The following is a 21,155-nucleotide window of genomic DNA, read 5'->3' as shown; positions in this document are numbered from 1 at the left end:
ATAATTATTCTGCTCACTATTTCTGTGTATTCTTGCTTCTCCTCAGTTCTGGAAAATTCTCAGTCACTATAGTTTTATATCTTCCCCTGTCTTTTCTCCTTCTGGGACTCTAGACATGTAATAGATCTTCTTTTTTTACCTTTCATAACTTTCAACATCTCATAGTTTTTATCCTCTGATATTACTGTGCTGCATTATGGGTGGTTTATAAAAACCTCTCTTCTGTTTCACCACTTCTTGCTTCTGCAATATTGAAACTTAACTCATTTAGTCTACCTTTTATACAAAAAATTCTTTGCTGCAAATTGTTTTTGGTTCTTTCTCAAATCTGGCCATTTTTGCTTAATCTCTCCTGGTTTATTCATTTATGATTCCATCCTTTGTTTCTTTAAATATTTAATACATGTTTATTTTATGTGCTTTTTCTGATAATTCTGATATCTGAAGTGCTGGCCAGGGGAATCGGTCTGTGTTGACTCTTATCAGTGGTGGTTTTCTTCTGGGTTTAGTAATTTTTGAATATGATCTCATTTTTGGGTTATCTTAATTTATGGGAAACTTGGAGACATTCAACTGCAGGAGCTTTTCTGAGAAGGGCATTTGTTTTAGCTTCAGGTGGGCATTGATAACACTACTGATCTGGAACCACTTTGGCCTATTACAGGCTCTCTGACTTAATCCATGGCATCATGTTCAGTCCCATATTCCTTCCCCCTGAAGGTGCAATGCAAATAAGGGCATTTGCCCTCAGGTACCTTGCCTTCTGACTGTGCTTACTGCTCTTCTTGTTTTTGGCACGTGCAGTTGTACATGTGTGTGATTTTTGTTTTGTTTTTCCCTTTGGGTATTTCTCTTTCTATGAGCAGAGGAAGAGGAAAATTATATTTATATGGAATCTAGTTATTTCATATCATGAGGGCCTCTCAGAATATCTGGCCTGCCGAACTGCTTGACTTTTATGACTTTCCTATTCATAGTCTCTGCCCATTTTTTCATTTTTCACAACAAGGTTATTGCTGACATGGAGGCCCAAGTTCACAAGCTGAGAGAAGAGCTGATTAATGTGAACACACAGCGGAAGCAGCAGCTGGTAGAGCTCGGTCTTCTCCGTGAAGAGGAGAAGCAAAGGGCTGCCAGGGACCATGAGGCTACTGTCAGCAAACTGAAGGCTGAATCAGAGAAGATGAAAATAGAGCTGAGAAAGACTCATGCAGCTGAGACGGAGATGACGCTGGAAAAGGTAAGGTATCCACCTCGATGTTTTATAGACAGAGTGAAACCCATGGCTGCCACCCTCACATTTCATCTCTGGAAGGTGGGGGACAGAGAATTACTTTTCAAATTGTTCAAATGAGCAATTTGAGTATCTTTTTGTATTTCTAAGCACCACTAAAATCATATAGGGAATTTCCTAACTTTTTTTGTTGACTTTCTTTGAAGTAATTGCATAGAATATCCCATTCAGTATCAATTAAATACACACTGTGATACAACATTATAATATTGTCAAATATCATACTGGTTAGGAATGCTGGGGCTGTAGCCCTGAATTTTCTTGAGACTAAGTGTCAGATATTTTCCAGATTGTCTAATAATTATTTCTAAATGTTACAGTTTTTAGAAGTGTAACATACATGATGGCATATTTTCCCAGATTGATATTTCAGATTAGGAAAAGATTTAGAATTATATATTTTTGATGCTGAAACCGGTTTGGCTCAGTGGATAGAGCGTCGGCCTGCGGACTGAAAGGTCCCAGGTTCAATTCCGGTCAAGGGCATGTACCTTGGTTGCGGGCACATCCCCAGTAGGAGATGTGCAGGAGGCAGCTGATTGATGTTTCTCTCTCATCGATGTTTCTAACTCTCTATCTCTCTCCTTTCCTCTCTGTAAAAAATCAATAAAATGTATTTTTTAAAAAATTATATATTTTTGAAATAAATGTTAGTATAATATTGACATATTTGGGGTTGAATTATCTTCCAGGAACAATCTCAAATATTCTTTCTTTTGATGTTTGGAAAAGTGTAAATCTTTTAATCGGGTAGTAAATGTGAATTGTTCCAAGCATAACAAATGTAAATCGTCCCTTGAGTTTCTTAAGGCCAATCTATACCTTGGGATAAAGAAAGAACTTGAAAAGCGTAGCTGAAGAATCTTCTAATTCTGTTTGATTTTCCTCTCTTCTTTGTCTTTAAATAATTTTAAGCCTTCATAGTGTATACAACACCGTGCTAGGCACTACTCCATTGATGTTACATGGAGCGAGAACCCAAGGTGCTTACTTTGTAGTAGCTAATTTTATCTGAGAGTCACATTTCAGCCAGCTTTGCCCTTAGCAGCATAGCTCTGAGCCAAGTAATATATAGGAAAATGTCCCTAAAGAGGTGGGAAGGAGCCTGGCTTCTTGGAGGAACAGCAAGGAGGCCACTGTGGCTGGAAATGATGATAGAGGAGGAGGACGAGGTGGAGGTGGAGAAGGAAGGAGGAGGAGATGAGGTTAAGGACAAAACCTCAGAGGGGGACCAGGCCCTGTAGGTGTGTCTGGGCCTTTGAAAGGGCTTTGCTTTGACTCTCCTTGAGTAGAGGAGGCTTGACAGGTTTTGAGCAGAGGTGTGACATCTGATTCACCTTTGAAAGGATCTCTCTGCCTCCTAACGCTGAGAATAGACTGAATTGAGGGCAAAGAAGGAAGTAGAGAGACTAGTTTAAAAGCTATTGCAAGAATTTAGACAAGAGATGATAGAGGCTTGGGCCTCAGGCAGTAGCAGTGATGGTAGTAAAAACTGATCAGATTTGGGTAATGTTCTGAAGGTACATCTGGCCAGATTTCTTGTTGGTTCAGGTGGAAACTGGGGGGGGGGGGGGGGGGAGAGCAGGTAAGAATGTTTCCAAGGTGACTGGCTAGAGCCAGTGGACACAAGGAGTGACCCTTCACTGATGGGAGGAAGACTGCAAGAACGACAGGTTGGGTGTTTGGGATGTGTTCCAGTTGAGATGCCTTTTATATATCTGAGGGAGGATGTTAGTGATAATTCCATCAAAGCAGTACAAAATGATAGTATTTTGATGCTAAAATACACAGTTTCAGGAAGTAGGGATATTTCCCTATGTGGAATAGATTTAGTGCTCTGACAATAGCAAATAAAAGAGGGACTAATGGAGAGTGAAAGTGACGTTGCAGGGACCTTTCTGGTAATTCTCACACACCTCTCCTTGACTTCAGTCATATCTGCCATCAGTTCAAAATCATTCTAAGTAAATGGCCTTGAATGGCGCAGATACCAGTGCAGCTCCGTTTAAGAAATTTGGACATACCAAAGCCAGACTCATAAAACATAAAATTTAGCCCTGCTGGTGGGGCTCAGTGGTTGAGCATCAACCTATGGACCAGGAAATCAAGGTTCGATTCCCAGTCAGGGCACACGTCCTGGTTTTGGGCTTGATCCCCAGAGTGGGCCGTGCAGGAGGCAGCCAATCAATGATTCTCTATCATCATTGATGTTTCTCTCTCTCTCCCTATCCCTCTCCCTCTCCCACTTCCCTCCTCTCTGAAATCAATAAAAATATATTTTTTAAAAAGCATACAATTTAGGCCTTGATTTTTCTGTATTGTATATTCACATTTTAAATGTTTTAAATATTTCTTTTTAATGGATAGAATTTTTCAAGCATAGGTTTATATGTATTACTAATTAATAACAAAAGCATAGCATTAGAAACCCTGGGTAATTTATTTGGCAAATATTTCTGGAAGATTTCCTATATCTCAGAAAGGCATTATCCCAAGCACTGTGGGGACACACAGAAAAAAGGAAAAAGTGGTACTGTCTTCAAGTAGATTCTAAAAAGCAGCGACTGCAAGACACATACACACAATTGTAATGTGAGGTAGAGTATGGATTGGGGGGGAGAATTCTTTTCTGTTAAGGCAATCAGGGAAGATTAACTGGAAGAGATGTCACTTGAACTAAACATAAGTAGATATGTAAGATGGCATTCTAAGCCAAAGGGACAACAGTAGGAGCAAACAGAACCGCGCACATGTCATAGAGGTCAGTCAAGCAGAGTGACTGTGATGAGGCTAAGAGACAGCTAGAAATCATTGCAAGTCTCCAAAGCTGTGATAAGCCTATGGCTTCACTGTGGAAACAGTACGAAGCTACTGAAGATTTTGAGGAAATGAAGTGTCAATAGCCAAGTGATTATTAGGAAAATCTGTCAGTGTTGGCAAGCTGCCATAGCAGGGAAGTAGTTGGTGGGGACCTGATTAATTCAGGTCCTGAGGACACACTAGAGGTGTACGAAGGTTGTGAACATACAGCAGTGAGGATGAGGAGACATGCTTGAGAAGCATCTCAGAGATGGCATTGATTAGAATGGTTAAATATAAACCAATCCTTAATCATTTGGGAATGTAGGAGGACTTTCTGATTCCAGGAAGAAAAGATTAATTCCGTTATGGACATGTTGAGTTGGAAATGCCATCACTACATCTAGCTGTGATGTTCATTTGCTATTGAAGGAACATTTGTGGGGAATCATAGGTGAATCATAGGAGTCACCTACAAAGAGGGCCTGTTCAGGAGGGGAAATAGAAAACAGTGGTGAAGAAAGAGCTTAAGTTAAGAGTCTGGGAGAAAATAGTCAAGGAAGGGTCATCAAGGTAAAAGGAATATGAGAAGAATAAGTTTTCATGGAAATAAAGGAAGAGAATGTTTAGAAAGAAGTATTTTCAAGAATGTGACAGAGAATCAGGAGGGATAAGGGTGGTGGAAAGGTCACAGGATTGGAAACTGAGAAGTCATTGATGATCTTGGACAAAGCACTGAAAATGATAGTGTGGACAGAAACACGGTAAGTGAGAGAGTAGGGAGGAAGTGGGGATTCATGAACGCTCTATTGTTGTTGTTGTTTTTGGAAAATCTGATATTAAAAGGGAGGTGGAGTCCCAAAGAGCAGCAGGAGTTAAGGATAATACCTTTCTAGGCTGAAAATGTCTTGAAATACAGGAGAAAGAACTGATGGAGAGGAAGAGCTTAATGATGCAAAGAACCAGGGGTAATTGATCTGAGAGATGAGGGTGTGAATGAAATTACCAGCTCAGGTTGACCCTCTCCCCTTGGCCACAAGGATCCAGCCACAGAAGACATTGGTCTGTTTCTGGACCCACCTTGCTCTCTCCTGCCTCCAGGTCTTTGCACCTGCCACCCCTCTGCCTAGAATGTCCTTCTCCATGATTTTCCGTGGCCACTCACACTCCTCCTCATCGGTCTGCACTTGTCAGTGTCCTTCCCTGACCTCTGTATCTCAAGTCTTGCTACTTCTACCATCTGACCTTTTCCCATTGTCTTCAAGGCTCATCTCGCTATCTGCAATAATCTTTTAATTTTTTCACATATTTATTTTCTATTTATCCCATCGGGACTAAGCTCCATTAGCAGGACCTTGACTATCTTGTTCATTTCTGTCCTGCTAGTGTCTAGAAAGACACTAGCCCTGGCAGTGTGAGCCTGAAAGGACGGAGTGCTCCTGAACTGAACAGAGGACAGAAGTCACACAAGAAGCTAGAAATGAGGTTGAGCACAGTCATTTTAACTGACGTGGGTAAAGGTTTATCAGAGTGTGGGGGCTTGGCAGAGAAAGTCTAGAGCCCTACGTGGGCTGGTGGTTACCACCATGAGTTTTGTTCTTGCTGGGTTGATGGAATGAGCCAACCCCAAAGTCCATATGACAAAATTGTAAGTGCTGGGTTCTTGATATGAAGATTAATTTGTATTTTGGATGATTGATAAATGGTTTTACTTAACTAATAAAAGGGGTTTAGCCATTTCTAAATGCAGTGAAGACCTGGACATGGGTGCCCTGAAAACAGTCCTTTTAAATATTTGTTTCTAAGCGGGGGTGGGGTGGGGGGGTGGGGAGGTAGAGGGTAACGTGGGGACAAGGACACATATGTAATATCTTAATAAAAAATATATTAAAAAAATAAATAAATAAATAAATAAATAAATAAATATTTGTTTCTAAAGCTCCAGGATCATGGGTGGGGCCTGGGTCAAAGTAGGCATTCATACATGCTGTGTGTGAATGGAAGAAGGATGCTGCACTGCGAAATCCAGTTAGCCTCTGTGAGTGATAATATGGATAAATAAAAATATTGTATTGATTTACTCAAATTTGATTTTAATTTATCTTTATAGTCAAATACTTATTTGTTTTTTAATGTTGTAATTTCCTCCATCTTACTTAATAAATTAAACACATAGCATCAATTTTTTTTTCCCTTTTGTGGTTTGAATTTTTGGTACACAAACTAGACATTTGAGTTCTTATTATAAAAATTTAAATTAGCACTAATAGGTGGTAGGTAATTCTGTTGCTAGACTATTTTGTAATTGTGCGTCTTACTTGAATTCTTATTGTACCTTATAAAAGACAATGTTTTACCACGTTTAAATAAATCTGAAAATTAAAGTATTTGCTAGCAGTTCAAAATCCAATCAGAATCAAGGGGGTTCTATTATTTATATATGTAAAAGGGTAATATGCAAAGTGTCCCCTCAGGAGTTTAACCAGGAGACCGGGAGTTCGATCGCTCACTATGACATGTGCTGACCACCAGGGGGCAGCGCAGAATGAAGGAGGGCACCAGCCAGCAGCTAGCAGCCAGCAGCCGGGGAAGGAAAGCCCCGGCCGGCAGCTGGAAGGCCCCAATCGACCCTGATGGCAGGCCAGGCCTAGGAACCCTACCTGTACACAAATTTTGTGCACCAGGCCTCTAGTTAAGTATAAAATTAAGGTTCAAAGAGGAGAGGAGAATGACGTCAGGATAATAAATAATCTAATTAACACCCCCTGTGGTATGGGCTGTTCCAGCAGCCTGGCAGTGTTCAGGTTATAAAAGATTTCCTAAGCCCAGGTCCTCTGTAGGTTCTGCCAGGGGCGATTTAGCCCGAGATGATATGTTTCGTAGCTCTGAGGTGAGAAAAACATGAAATACCTCCCCAAGGTAGAAATTCTGAAATAGGGAATCCCAGAGAATAAATGATTGACATTTGCATCACTAACGCTGCTCTTCTAGTCTTTTCAAATCTTTTCCAACCAAATCAAAACAAGATCCATAAAATATGAACCTTTGAAAAATTAAAGAACAGTACTGAGTGTTGGTAGTGGGTAGTTTTTAGAAGACTGATGAAAACATTGGTATTTAAAATGTGCCATTGTTTAAGAACTATATTCAGCTATTTTAAAAATAAATTTTCTTGAAATAGAAGATATTTTAGAACACATGGAAGAGAAGATTGTAAAAGTCTCTTGTTATTACCATCGCCCAGAGAAAACCGGTAGTAACCATTTGACGTGAATGTAAAATAGCTGTGTTAACTGAGATTATAATAATTAAACTGTTGTGTCTTTTGCTTTTTTAAAAGTTATGCTAAGAATATACCTATACCATTTGAAATTCTTTGAAAATATAGTTTTCATTGTTTCATGATATTCCATTTAATTAATGTAGCATTATTGATTGAGGCGTTCCTTTATTTTTAAGAGTGAAGTTGAACATTTATAACAGATTTGTTTTTCACATTTCATTTTCGGGAGTTGCCAGTTTTCATTCTAATGTTTTCCTCATCACCTTTCTATAAACTCATTTTATATTTAGAATAAAAGTTCTATCTTTGTGGCAAATATTTTTTTGATATTTGCCTTTTAATTTTATCATTTTATTTTATGATACACACAAAAATTTACATTTAGTGTAATCCTTTGCAAGTTCTTTATTATAAGTAGTAGTATGGAGCCTCACAATTTGATATTTAAAAACATGAATACATCAAACATTTTCTACCCTGTGCTTTACTAAGTAAAAAGCTTTTATGAAACTGACATAGCATTTACCGGCTTGGGTTCCCGGTCTGTAATTTGAATGGCTTGAAGGGGCTCTGCCAGCCTAAAGTCGTTGGAAGGCTTTGAGCAACAACTCAGCATCTTTTTCCAATGTAAGGAAAGCTCCACATGGCATAATTATTCACAGCTCAGGTCATAGGAACTGCTTAAACCTTTAAAATTTATAATTAAAGGATTAATATGAAGACATTGTCATTTTGGCTTAAAATGGATTTTTAATCTCAATTCTGTTCTTTTTACTTTGATCTTTCCCTTTGCTAAAAATATAAAATGTTGTATCCTTAAACATTTTAAATTAAATGTTGTCCTCAAAGAGTTTAGATTTATACAAATTGGTTGACAAACAACATCCAGTATAGTTTTACAATATTCTGCACAAAACTTCAAATGGTCATTTTCCTCTGGGTGTATAAGCCACAGCTTGATATAATGGACTATAATGATACCTCTAAACATAAAAATAAATTAACTGACAATAGGAAAAACATGCACAAATGACAACTTGGAAAAGTTTGGGTGTGTACCATGTTTTATACCAAGGAGTGGTACGATCTGACTTGGGCTGAGATCATTCTAGTTGTTGAGAACAAAGGAGGAAGCCCAGGAAGGGCATTGCAGAGATGCCGGTGGCGTCACCAGAATGGCGGCAGTGGAGGCGGTCAGATTCTGGATATATTTTAAAGTTGGAGCCACCTTGGCTTTCGGACGGGTTTTAACATGGGATGTGAGATCACGAAAAAGAGCCAGGGAGAAGCTCAGACACGGGGAGACATGAAAATCCGCTACTTCATTTCTCTGTGGGATGGGATTATATGTGACTTTTACACTGTATTGTTCAGTCCCTTCTAAATGTTCTATATTTTAACCACTGTGTAAACTAAACAGGAATGTCCAAAAGTCACCATCTAGTTATATTGTTGTCCTGGCCCTGAGCCCTGGGCATCTTCGACTTCTCTCCCCTTTTCTGTCCCCGGAGGATCAGAGATGCAGAGAAAAGGATGTGCATTGACTGACATCAGAAACTGAGCAGCGTGATTGTGATGTCATCTGTCCCTGCTCACCCCTACTTGAGGTGGGAGGGCCCTCAAATACCCTACCCCTGGCCCTAGGCACTTTTCTATCAGGGCAGGGAGGCTGAGCCCTCATGAGCATCCCAGAGAAGCAGGTCTCACTGGCCACAGCCAGCTCAGGGGCTCTCATCCTTGCTTCTGCCACCTCCATGGGGGCCAGAGGGCATGTGGACCCCGCTGACTTTAGACTACTCCTCTCACACGGAAAGCCAAGCCCCAGGTCTGATGAGAACGAGAGGAGAAAATAGTAATGACCTCGAAACACGGCAGGCTGGTAGTCTGAGGCCCCTGAGGGACACAGGACCATCTAACCTCACAGAGAAGGTAAGACTGAGACCCCTCTGTGCTCTTGAGACAGGGGTCTTTCTAAACATCTTGTCTCATTGCTGGGCTGGAGTCAGTACTGGCAGTGTGAAAACAGCCTCTACCCTCAAAGAGGTTTATGTTGATGGTCAGGGATAATGGAACAAAGGAAACTGATTGCATTGAACTGAAATTAGAGTCATTGTCTCGATCTGGACCTCATGCCCTGGGAAACACCCAGCAAGTTGTCAGGAAGTATGTGTGTGTGGGGGGGAGGGTAGAATCAGGCACAGCTTTCTGGACAAGGTAGATTGTAAGCTAATAGCATTGCCCTCCCTTGCTTAGGAACTTACTAAGTGCCATTGCCCACAACAAAGTGAGGTTGCCCAGCTCTCTAGCTTTCTGGCCAAGCATTTGCACAATCCCATTTCTCCTCTTCTGCCTTTCCTTTTTTCTCCTTACTTATTTTAATTAATATTTTAGTTTACAGTTTAGTGGCATTAAGTACATTTAAATTGTGCAACCATCACCACCATCCATCTCCAGAACTTCTTTCATCGTGCAAAACCTAAGCTGTACCCATTAACACTAACTCCCTATTTCCTCCTCCTCCCAGCCCTGGGCAACCACCATTCTCCTTTCTATCACTATGTATTTGACTACTCTAGGTACCTCATATGAGTGGACTCAAACAAGATTTGTCTTTCTGTGACTGTATTATTTCACTTAACAGAACGTCTTCAAGGTTCATCCATATTGTAGCATGTGTCAGCATTTCCTTTTTAAAAAGGCTGAATAACATTTCATTGTGTGTATATAAGACATTGTTTATCCATGCATCCCATCAATGGATGCTTGGGTTGCTCTCACCTTTCGACTACTGTGAGTAATGCACATATGAACATGGGTATACAAATACCTCCTTGAATTCCTGCTTTATACCCAGAAGTGAAATTGCTGGATCACACGGTAATTCTATTTTTACGTTTTTGAGGAACCCGCCCAACTGTATTCCATGCCGCTGTGCCATTTATATTCCCACCATCAGTGAACCAGGGTTCCCATTTCTCCACATCATCGCCAACCATCATTTCAGTTTCAACCATTGTTTCAGCTTGTTTTGTTTGTAGAATAACCGTCATAACGAGTATGAAGTGTATCTTCTGCCTGTCTTAATTGCCCCCCCCCCCCCCACACACACACACAGGTACAGTCTGTGCTTGCCCACTGCGGATGCTCCTTTTCCTTGTACAGGCTGTGAACACTCCGTTTAGGGCTTCACGTGTTTTCTCTCTGCCTGGAAGACGTGAGCTCATCATCCTCACTCAAAACCGTTCCCTGTCCCCATCAAAGAAATCACGCTTTCCTGTGCTCTGTAACTCTTCATTCATCCCTCTCTTTTTAAAACATTTTTGCATATAATTTGCATATATATTATATGTAATTCTGTAAATGTTGACAAACTGTCACCACAGTCAAGATGAAGAAGTGTCCCATCACCACAAATATGCCTCCACCCCTTTGTTGTCAGCCCCATTTACCCCCTGGCTTTAACTCCTGGTGGCCACTTGTCCATTTTCTGTGACTGTAGATTTGCCTTTTCTGGTATATATACAAAATGAATCATTCAGTATATGACCTTTGGAATCTGTTTTCTTCTCCTTAGCATCATCCATTTAAATTCATCCGTTGTTGTGGGCATGAGTAGTCCATTCTTTTTTATTGCTAATAATATTTAATTTCATGGATGTACCAGAGTTTATCCATTCTCCAGCTGGAAATATTTGGCTTGTTAAACATTCATATAAAGGTTTGGTGTGAACATAAATTTTTTTATTTCACGGGTAAATAGCAGAATGGGGTTGCTGAATTTATGCTAAATATATTTTTTCATTTATTAGAAATTGCCAAACTTTCTCCAAAGTGGCTGTATCGTTTTCCATTCCCATCAGCAATGTATGAGCCCCAGGTGCTCTGCATCCTCATTGGCACTTTATAGTGTCGAGTGTCTAGTGTTATTGTACCACCCTAATAGGTTGTATTTAATTGCATGTGCATTTCCCTAATAAGAATGTGGAGCATCTTTTCATATGTGTATTTGTCATCTGAATATCTTTGCTGACATAGTGTTTATTTAAATGTCTTCCAATTTTATATTTAGTTGTTTATTATTATTGAATTTTGAGGGTTCTTTATATATTCTAGATACAAGTCCTTTGAAAGAGCTGATTTGCAAACACTTTCACAGTCAGTGGCTTAACTTTATTCTTTTAACAGTATCTTTCAAAATGCAAAGGTTCTTAATTTTTATGTTTAGTTTATGTGTCTCATGACATATAAATGATTTTTAAAAATAATAATATACACAAATATATGATAGAAAAGTGATAGATATTTTTAAATGCCTCTTTCTAAGATACATTCTTCTTATTCTTGGCTCCATATTAATCATTCTTTTTAAAAATCAAAATTATTTTAAATGTTTTAAAATAATATAGCTTATGCATATATTCTAAATATTGCATTGAATCGAGAGCCTCTAGTACTTAAATATTGCAAAATTTTTGCAATTACAACAGTATTGAGATCAGGCCAAAAATATACAAAAGCAGGTGTGCAGTTGTCTGTATGGAAAATGCAATAATCCTATATAATAAAAGCCTAATATGCTAAGTGTCCGGTCGTCCGTTCAACCAATCGAAGCGTAATATGCTAATGAAATGCTAAGGCCACTCAACTCCTCGCTATGACGTGCACTGACCACCAGGGTGTAGATGCTCCGACAGGTAGATTAACTTGCTGTTGGGGGTCCAGCCAATCGGAACTGAGCAAGGTGGGCCGACACACCTTGGAACCCTCCCGCAGTCACTCCCTGGCTGGCCAACTTCCTGCATTCTTCCCCAACCCTAATCGTGCACCGGTGGGGTCCCTTGGCCTAGCCTGTGCCCTCTCACAATCCAGAACCCCTCGGGGGATGTTGGAGAGCCAGTTTCAGCCTGACAACAGAACAACCGGCACTATGACATACATTGACCACCAGGGGGCAGATGCTCAATGCAGGAGCTGCCCCCTGGTGGTCAGTGCGCTCCCACGGGGGAATGCCGCTTAGCCAGAAGCCGGACTCACAGCTAGCGAGCGCAGTGGCAGTGGGGGGAGCCTCTCCTGCCTCTGCGGCAGTTGGACATCCCCCAAGGGCTCCCGGACTGCCAGAGAGCACAAGCCAGGCTGAGGGAGCCCCCCCCCCAAGTGCACAAATTTCATGCACCAGGTCTCTAGCTAATAAATAATAATCCAAGAATTAACTCTGTGTTTCACATACTCACAACTATCAACCTACTTTTGCTCCATCCTGTATTTTTTCCACACACATATTAAAAACTTGGTAAAAAAAAAAAATTGTTTATGATGTCATTTGCAGTGAATGAATGACCTTTTTAAAATACATAATATTTTGATAGTTGAGAAGTTTTTATTAAAAAATATTAGAATCCTTATATTGTGTAGAAAAAAAAATCTTTAACTCCCATGTTTTAAATTATATTCCTCCTAAAATATTTTATTTCCTTTGATTCATTACATCTTTATAGTATATTTTGAACTTTTTATTCTGATTTGTAACTGTTTCTCTCTTCCCCTGTGTATGTGTATTTAAAGCCTGAGATATATGCCCCAAAATGTTACTAATATGTATACATATACATATATCCACAATTTAGAGTATGCTATTCAATTTCAATAATAGTATAGGCTCTATCATTGCATGGATGGCTAAAACACCATTTAAGCACCCAGGTGTTGAGTACTAATATTTTTTTTTTGTAATTTTCAGAATGTATTACAAATTATTATTGAAAAAAAAAGAAAAGCTAGATTTTTAAGTGTGTGCAGATGTGAATTTTGGCTAACAAAACTGTTGTTAATATTCATCTATGGTATTTTCTTGGCAAAGAAAATGGACATTTGTTCCCACTGCGTGAGTCTAACATCACTGGACATCCTAGAGCACTCTAAGGAGGCAACCCTGGGTCATGGAAAATAGCTCATGAAACATCAAAATCTTTGACTCTTACTTGTGACAGTTGCTTTGTTATACATTTCATATTATTATCAAATAAGGAATTTTAACAGATTTTAAATGAGCTTTTAAAGATTTATAATTTAGGCCTATGTTTTTATTAATTATTATAATTCTAATATGTTTATTCAACCCAGATGACTTTATTAAATTGAAGACTGTATCATATATTTTAGAGACTTCCTAAGAATAAGAAATTACTAGAATTGTCACACCTAGATCATAGCTAATGGTCCATTTGGTGTCTAATAACACAAAAGAGGAATAAATGGGGGGATGAGAACTTCCAAGTCTAGTTTCCTTAATAATTTGTGGGTGAATGAGTCAACATCGATGCAATAAGCATTTACTCTACACTTAACTCAGTGCTGGTCACAAAATGGAATGTAACTTTGTCCCTGCCTTCTAGAAACTTTTATTATTGTGGTGATAATGAGAAATACAAGCATAAAGGAACTTTTAAAACTACATAACTATACATAATAAAATCCTAGAGTAGGGTCCAGTGCTGGAAACCTGAGGAGGTTTGTAGAAACCAGAGGCTGTTTTATGGAGGAGGTGGTCCTTGAAGTACAATGTTTGACTTGGCACTAGATATGAAGAATTTTCTCAAGCAGTCCAAGGGGATAAAATGGGAAACTAAGAGCTTAGGCTGCATTGGGAGAATGTCAAACAGTAATTATAAAAACCCTACTTACACAAAATACAGATGACATTTTTAAAAGTTTTATTTTTAAACTTTGTGTTTACACATACTGAAAAGTTTCAAAAATAATGCAGAGAATTTCCATACATCTTTCCCTGAGCTTTCCTCCATACCAGCATCTTATTTATCCATAGTACAATCATTGTACTATGGAAATCAGCATTGGTAAGATGCTTTGTATTTACCTGGGTAGATAACTACAGACCTTATTTAAATTCCACCAGCTTTTCCACTAATCTTATTTTGTTGTTCTAGGATCCAGTCCAGGATCTTATTTTGCATATACTTGTCATATCTGTTTAGTCTCCTTCAATCTGTGATAGTTCCTCAGTCTTATCTTTCATTACCTTGACACTTTTGAATAGTACTACTCACAACAGTTCTGTTTTGTAGAATGTTTCTCACTTTGGATTTGTCTAATGCTTTTTCTTAATTAGATTGAGGTTATGCATTTTTGGCAATAATACTCCAAAAGTGATACATTGTGCCTTCTCAAGTGCCTTTCCATCATGGTTGCACAGCTACAAGTTGCATAGGTTCTCCAAACCTATGCTAGCAATTGTTTTCTCCCCATGCCATTAACTGGCTGATCTAGCCATCTGTTGGCTCAATAAAGTCACCATGAGCAAAAGACAGAAGCTCCTGCTTCACAAGATATTGGTTTTATGAACCAGTTCATGCAGCTTACCACGTTCCTCATTCCCAACTAGACTGCAATTTGGGTTCCTAGCTCCTCATTACCCACAACTTTCATTCACCAGCCACCTTACCTGTGTTTCATATTTCTGCCTTGATTGGCGTCTTTGAATATTTGGTATTTCAGCTCTTATTTGATCACTTTGGATTTGATCTCAGATCCACTCAACTTAATGGAATCCTCTTCACATGCCTTTTTGAGAAGAATTATTGGTCAGTTCCCTGGACAAACACTAGACCTTTCCTGGTGTTCCCATATAGGATGATCGAGGAGTAACCCTGTATGCTGTCCTGCCAGTCACCTGGGTTCTGTGGCATCAGAGCGGATGTCCTCCCATACATTGTCTCGTTATGTGAAATTCACATGCTGGATTTTCACTTTGTGCTTTAGTTTGCACTATCAATTTTTTATTTTGTATGAATAATTCTTATTTAATAATAGCTTTAGAAAAACAATGTTTCCCTTTTTTTAATATTAAGGTTAAAAACAACCTTTTACCCTGCATAAATTCTAAAGTTTTATACATTTATCTTTAAAAGACATAACTCCTCTTTTTTAAGCTTTGCATTGATGTGTGTAGAAAGTTCTGCCTGTGTAAAGAGCTGCACTTAAAAGTCACTTTGACTTTGGGAGCTGCCAGGTTGCCTTGCATTGTCTTTGGAGATTAGGGATGCTTACTTGGAAGGCTGCCTTTTTCCTACATAAAACTGAAGTTCTTTTGTTCCATTGTAACATTTCATGTTAATCTGATTGGTTCCTCGTGGACATAATATATAGCAGGAACCAAAAATCCTATCCTATATAATAAAAGGCTAATATGCAAATGACCGAACGGACGGAACAACCAGTCACTATGATGTGCACTGACCACCAAGGGGCAGACACTCAATGTAGGAGCTACCCCTGGTGGTCAGTGCACTACCACAGGGGGCTCACGGCTGGCAAGCGCAGCAGCAGTGGCAGGAGCCTCTCCCTGCCTCCTCTCCCTCTGAAGCAGCCCTAGGGAGCAATGAGCCCAGCTTCTGGCTGAGAAGCACTCCCACTGGGGGCTCACAGCTCACGGCTGGCGAGCACAGCAGCGGTGGCAGTGGCAGGAGCCTCTCTGGCCTCCACAGCAGTGCTAAGGACTCCTTAGGGGATGTCTGACTGCCAGCTTAGGCCTGCTCCCTGGGAGGGTGCAGGCCGGGCTGAGGGACCCCCCACCCAGTGCACAAATGTCATGCACTGGACCTCTAGTAGTTCAATAAGAAAACCTTCAGTGGTAAATGGGTAGACCACTGCTTGGTAGCTCGTGGTGCCCTTGTCCACTGCCTGGAGAGACATGAAGGAGTTTTCTCCGGGCTCCTAAGGAACAGCAGAGCATTGAGCAGGTCTATTCCTTTCCTAGGCACGAATCATCTACAGGGTGAGAAAGCCGTTTCTCCATGAAAATATCCCAGAAAACAAGATGTGTTTCAATAAGAAAAAGGTGCTTTTGATACATATGATTATAATTGGAAAGAAGCAATGAAAACAATATGTATTAATGGAAAGAAAACAAAAGTGGTTTTTACATATATTTTTATATTTTAGTAGTAAAATACCACTTCAGTTTACAGTTTCAGACCAAACATGAGGCATTTTGTTATTGCAGAAATTCCACTTAGCTTTCAGTTCTAAATAGGACATTGATAAAGTTAAAAAAATTAAAATTTTTTTAACTTTAATTAAATAATGTTTTTCTTAAGAAATTTAAATTTTACTGGAAACACTATCTCACTCATCTGACTTCACTTTCGTGGCTGTACCTTGTACTGACTAGACTGAGCAAAGCATCTCCTACCCAGAGCATACTTGTTCTTTGCGAAGATGGCATTAAGTGCATTGACCCATCGATGAGAATCTTTAAAACCCACAAGCCTCTTGCTTATTGTAAGAGCTCATCGCTCTTCTCCGCAGACACCTGCCCGTGGTTATGACCTAGAGCTCTTGCCAATCCAAGAACTGTGCCACCTTCAAAATCTTGGTTTTGGGCCTTCCATTCTCTCTACCTCTCCCCAGCCCTCATCTTTCTAACTCACTTAGTGTAGCATCCTCACTCCAAGAGATTTTTCCCCCAAAGGGACTTCCAATTCATTAATCTTACCATTTTCCACTTTACATCAACTTATGTCTTCATTTCCCAGGTTAGAGTTCATGGTCTATCAATGTAATTACTCCCTTGAACGACCCTCAACTTCCTTGTCCTTCTTTTCCTCCACCTTCCTTACTGGCAAAACCCAACCCTGATTAAACCAAATACTCTTGTACTCTACTCTTGTATCTAAACAGTTGAACATGGTTCAAAAGAAACACTTATGTTAACTGGTCTCACCTAACCTTAAAGCCAGAAAGCTGAAGTGGGCCCTCACACTAAATAGTTAATTCTTTTTCCCATAAGGAAATTTCATACCTCTTTTTCTTCTCAAACCTCCAACTGCCTTTTCATTCCTCACTCTTGGTTGGTGGCTTCTCTCTCACTAGAAAAGTAGAAGAGACAGAAAAGAACTGTCTCATTATCCCACCCATACCCACCCTCCACCTACATCTGTATCGATATATTCCCCTCACCTCCGTTGGAGTGCATGGATACCTGACTTAAGGAAATGCCGCCTCTGTCTCAGGCCTTCTCTGGTGCCCTGCACTCCTCACCCCTCCTGAAGGACTTTTCTCCTTTAATTATCCATCCTTTCTCTTATATCAACATTCTTCTCTCTACTGTATCATTTCCAAAATCATAAAAACATGCTGCGATATTTTAAAGAATTCTTTGATCACCCATGCCAAATAATGTTGCGTTACACTGTGGTAACAAATTGACCTCAAAATCTCAGTGGCTTAAAGGTTTACTGTTAAGTTAAACCATATGTAGGTGGTGATTTTTTAGATCTAAACTGGTTAATTATCAATAATTTCATGGGGTTAGCTAATACTTTCCCAGACTGTAAGTCCAATATTGTTAAACAGGAGGACGCCACGATCTTCATTTTGACCTCTCGAATGGTTTTGACACCACTGATCACCCCCTTTGATAGACTTCAGTCAGTTTACAAGTTAGGAGGAACTTCACACCCTCCAGGGGTTTGTCCTACTGCACCTCCTTTACTGGCCCCATCTTATCTTCACACCTCTTAATGTCTTTTTATTCAGTCTCTTACTGATCTTGTCCAGTCCCACAGCTTTGAATGCCATCTACCTGCTCATGACCTCCAGTCTGTATCTCTTGTCCTAGTCACCCTGAGCTCAGACTTGTGTATCCAATCCCTTCCCAGGCATCATCCCTGACAGTCTAGTAGGAACCTCACACTTAACATTTCTGAAACAGAACTCTTGATTCCCCTCTCCCCCGCCCCAGTCTTCTGCAAGTCACCCAGTAAGACTCTGCATCATCTTAGACTCGTTTCTTTCTTTCAACTTCATTCATTCTATCAGAAAGTCCTGCTGATTCTATCTTCAAAATACATCCTGCATCAGACCACTTGTCATCACTACTGCCATCACCACTCTACTCTAAAGCACCGTCAGCTCTTGGCTGGACTGGTACAGTAGCTCCCACCTCGTCCCTTGTCTTCACACTTGCTCTCTCTGTCTTTTCATCACACATATTCCCCTATTCAAGAACCCTCCAGTGGCTCCTCATTGCTCTTAGAACAAATGGAAACTCCTTCACTGCGCTATGTGATGTGGCCTTGACCACCTCTCCAGTGTATCTCCTAATCCTCACCCCCTCAGCTACACAGATCTGGCAGGTGGCTTTCTTACCACTTACAAATAAGCCAATCTTGTTTCTACCTGAGGCCTTTACACTCACTTGTGCCCTTTGTTGGATCCCCCTACCCCCTCTCAGATATCCCAATGACCAGCTAGCTGGTCCCTGCCTAAATGGTATAGTCCTTTATCACTTTCTTCATTGTACCTTACCTTTTTCCTCCATACAACTTCCCACTTGTTGTTTATTATTAGTTGACTTATTTATTATTCACTATTATTCCTTCTGTGCCTAGAACAGTGCCTGGCACATAATAGACATCCAGTAAAAATGTGTTGAATTGATAGCTGAATGGCTGGATCTTTTTTTGTTTTTTCAACTATAATGCCCAAATTAGATTGAAAAGATTTCATAAAGAATAATTCTTGGGCCTTGATTTCACCAAATAGTAAAACTGACATAAACACTTTAGCTCTCTGAAAACAGAATACAATACATTTTTTTTCTGATTTTGTATTAGATATGATTTGAATGCATCCATATGCAGCTAAAAATTATGAAAGTAACATAGAACTAGTAACTATATGAAATAGGATGAGTAAGGGGATAAAGAGAATGAAGCAGCTTCCACAGGCAGAAGACTGAGAGATTCCCTAATCAAATTCTCTAGTCCCATGAATGGGTTAATTCAGATTATTTTTTCAACAAAGTACTATTTAGGACAGGGGTCCTCAGACTTTTTAAACAGGGGGCCAGTTCACTGTCCCTCAGACCGTTGGAGGGCCGGACTATAGTTTAAAAAAAACTATGAACAAATTCCTATGCACACTGCACATATCTTATTTTGAAATAAAAAAACAAAACGGGAACAAATACAATATTTTTATTTGCATGTGGCCCGCGGTCCGTAGTTTGAGGACCCCTGATTTAGGAGAATTTGAAAGAGACAATTTCAAGACAAATAAGACAAGGAAAGCCTCATTTATCAGATGTTATTCAGGGAGAAAATATCCCACATGTCAGTTTCCACATAACTATGTATGTAATCCCTATGTATGTGTCAGCCCCTACGTTTGGAAGGTTGTTTCTCTAACACACTCCCCTACTCTTCTAAACAAAAATGCTGAAGACGTCGACAACCCTTCCTGACAACTCGGTGGCGTCACTGTGAACACTGGTGCCACACAAAAAATTCCCTGCAGTAAGCGTGCCCGCACTGTCATTCTCTCTCCTGTTCATAGTTCCCACTCTTCCTTTTTCTCTCAGTTATCACTCTATTCTGAGGGCAACTGCCTTCAATTTGTTGGCTGATTTTCTGCACCCAATAGCAGGGACAAGGGCCTCAAGGCAGCTTCTAAATAATCCACATGATTGTTGCTAGAACTCTGACTTCTGGGCAAGTGAGGCATTACAGTGGTAGCACAAATAGCAAAGGACATAAAATGCAGGCCAATGATGGTGATGGTGAGAGAGCTTTCATACTTTTCCTCCCACCTAAAGATTACTTGTATACTCCCTGTCCCTGGCTACATGGACTGTGGGCCTGACCTGGTGTGGGGCCTTAATGCTATTCTGTTAATAGCATGCTGGTGAGGTAATTCACATGTGGAATGACCATGGGTACCAGTTGCCATGCGTGTTTTCTCAGTGTAATTGCTAATGCTCCACTCATTCCCTAAGTTACCCAATGTTGACACATTACACATTTAGCCTTACTCATAATATTTAAATAAGTCCAAAAGTACTATTTTTTTTCATTCAACCTAGAATGTAGTTGCCTGAAATTGGAAAAGAAATCTCAGATAAGGAATTTTTTTTATGACAGCATTAGAAATATACTTAATGAAAAATTATGCCCAACATAAGCAAAAAAGAAATTAAATGTGATTTGAGGAAATTTTTCCTGATATTTAACTGTAAACTATATGTCTTTTGTAGGGGAAATCATGGCAGTTTACATTGTACTCCCAATGTATGTTTTGAGTGAATAATTAGAATTCTTCAACTACAGTGGGAGTAGGAAATATATAAAAAGTGTTTTTTAAATTACTTTATAGATTTAGAATACAAAACAATGTCATGAGCATAGATTGTACATCTAATTTTAATAACACAGAGAAAATTTCGTTTACCATTTGGGAATGAAAATACGCAGCTTTTCTTGTTTACTTAAATAAACATATTTTGGCAAAGGTAAACCAGAAAAAACAACAACACATTCTTATAAATTAGAGGTGATTAATCCCAACTTTTAAAAAGCGTACTGAGAGGTTATTGAAAGGTGGCAAATTCTTTTGGATGAGGTTTCGTTTAATGTTTAGTTTCTTTTATCTTTAGAACTGTGTTAAGTAAACATTGGTTCTAAAGAAATATAATCTCAAGGTTTAACAGCCATTAGCTTGCGGTTAAACATGTGTTAAAAACCAAATCATCATTTCTGTCATTGTGGATTTGTCTACATCTAGAATATAGTAAATAATCTATATTTAACATGGTTGCTTGTCAGAAGCAGTAGGTGCTGGTTTTTTTGTTTGTGTGTGTGTTTAAATAAATTTTAAAACACTTGAACAAAAATCTATATATGTAGACCATTTTTAAACTTACTGAGTACAGTATCACTCTATGAGAGGGCAGTTCTCTTTGATTATGGCCACAGTTGTCTGCTG

At 39.4% G+C, this 21,155-nt stretch overlaps 1 protein-coding gene across 1 annotated transcript in view; it reads left to right on the top strand.

Moving 5' to 3' along the window:
• Window positions 1-21,155, top strand: part of CEP112 (centrosomal protein 112) — a 300,119-nt gene that overhangs the window by 182,763 nt on the left and 96,201 nt on the right. Inside the window, exon 21 of the mRNA XM_036341573.1 lies at window positions 1,010-1,240. Within this exon, the coding sequence (XP_036197466.1) occupies window positions 1,010-1,240 (231 nt within the window). The remainder of the gene's footprint in view (window positions 1-1,009; window positions 1,241-21,155) is intronic.

This window comes from Myotis myotis, unplaced genomic scaffold (genome assembly GCF_014108235.1).
Source record: "Myotis myotis isolate mMyoMyo1 unplaced genomic scaffold, mMyoMyo1.p scaffold_m19_p_17, whole genome shotgun sequence".
Taxonomy (NCBI): Eukaryota; Metazoa; Chordata; class Mammalia; order Chiroptera; family Vespertilionidae; genus Myotis; species Myotis myotis.
The sequence above is the reverse complement of the archived record's forward strand: the minus strand, read 5'-3'. Positions and strand labels throughout refer to the sequence as shown.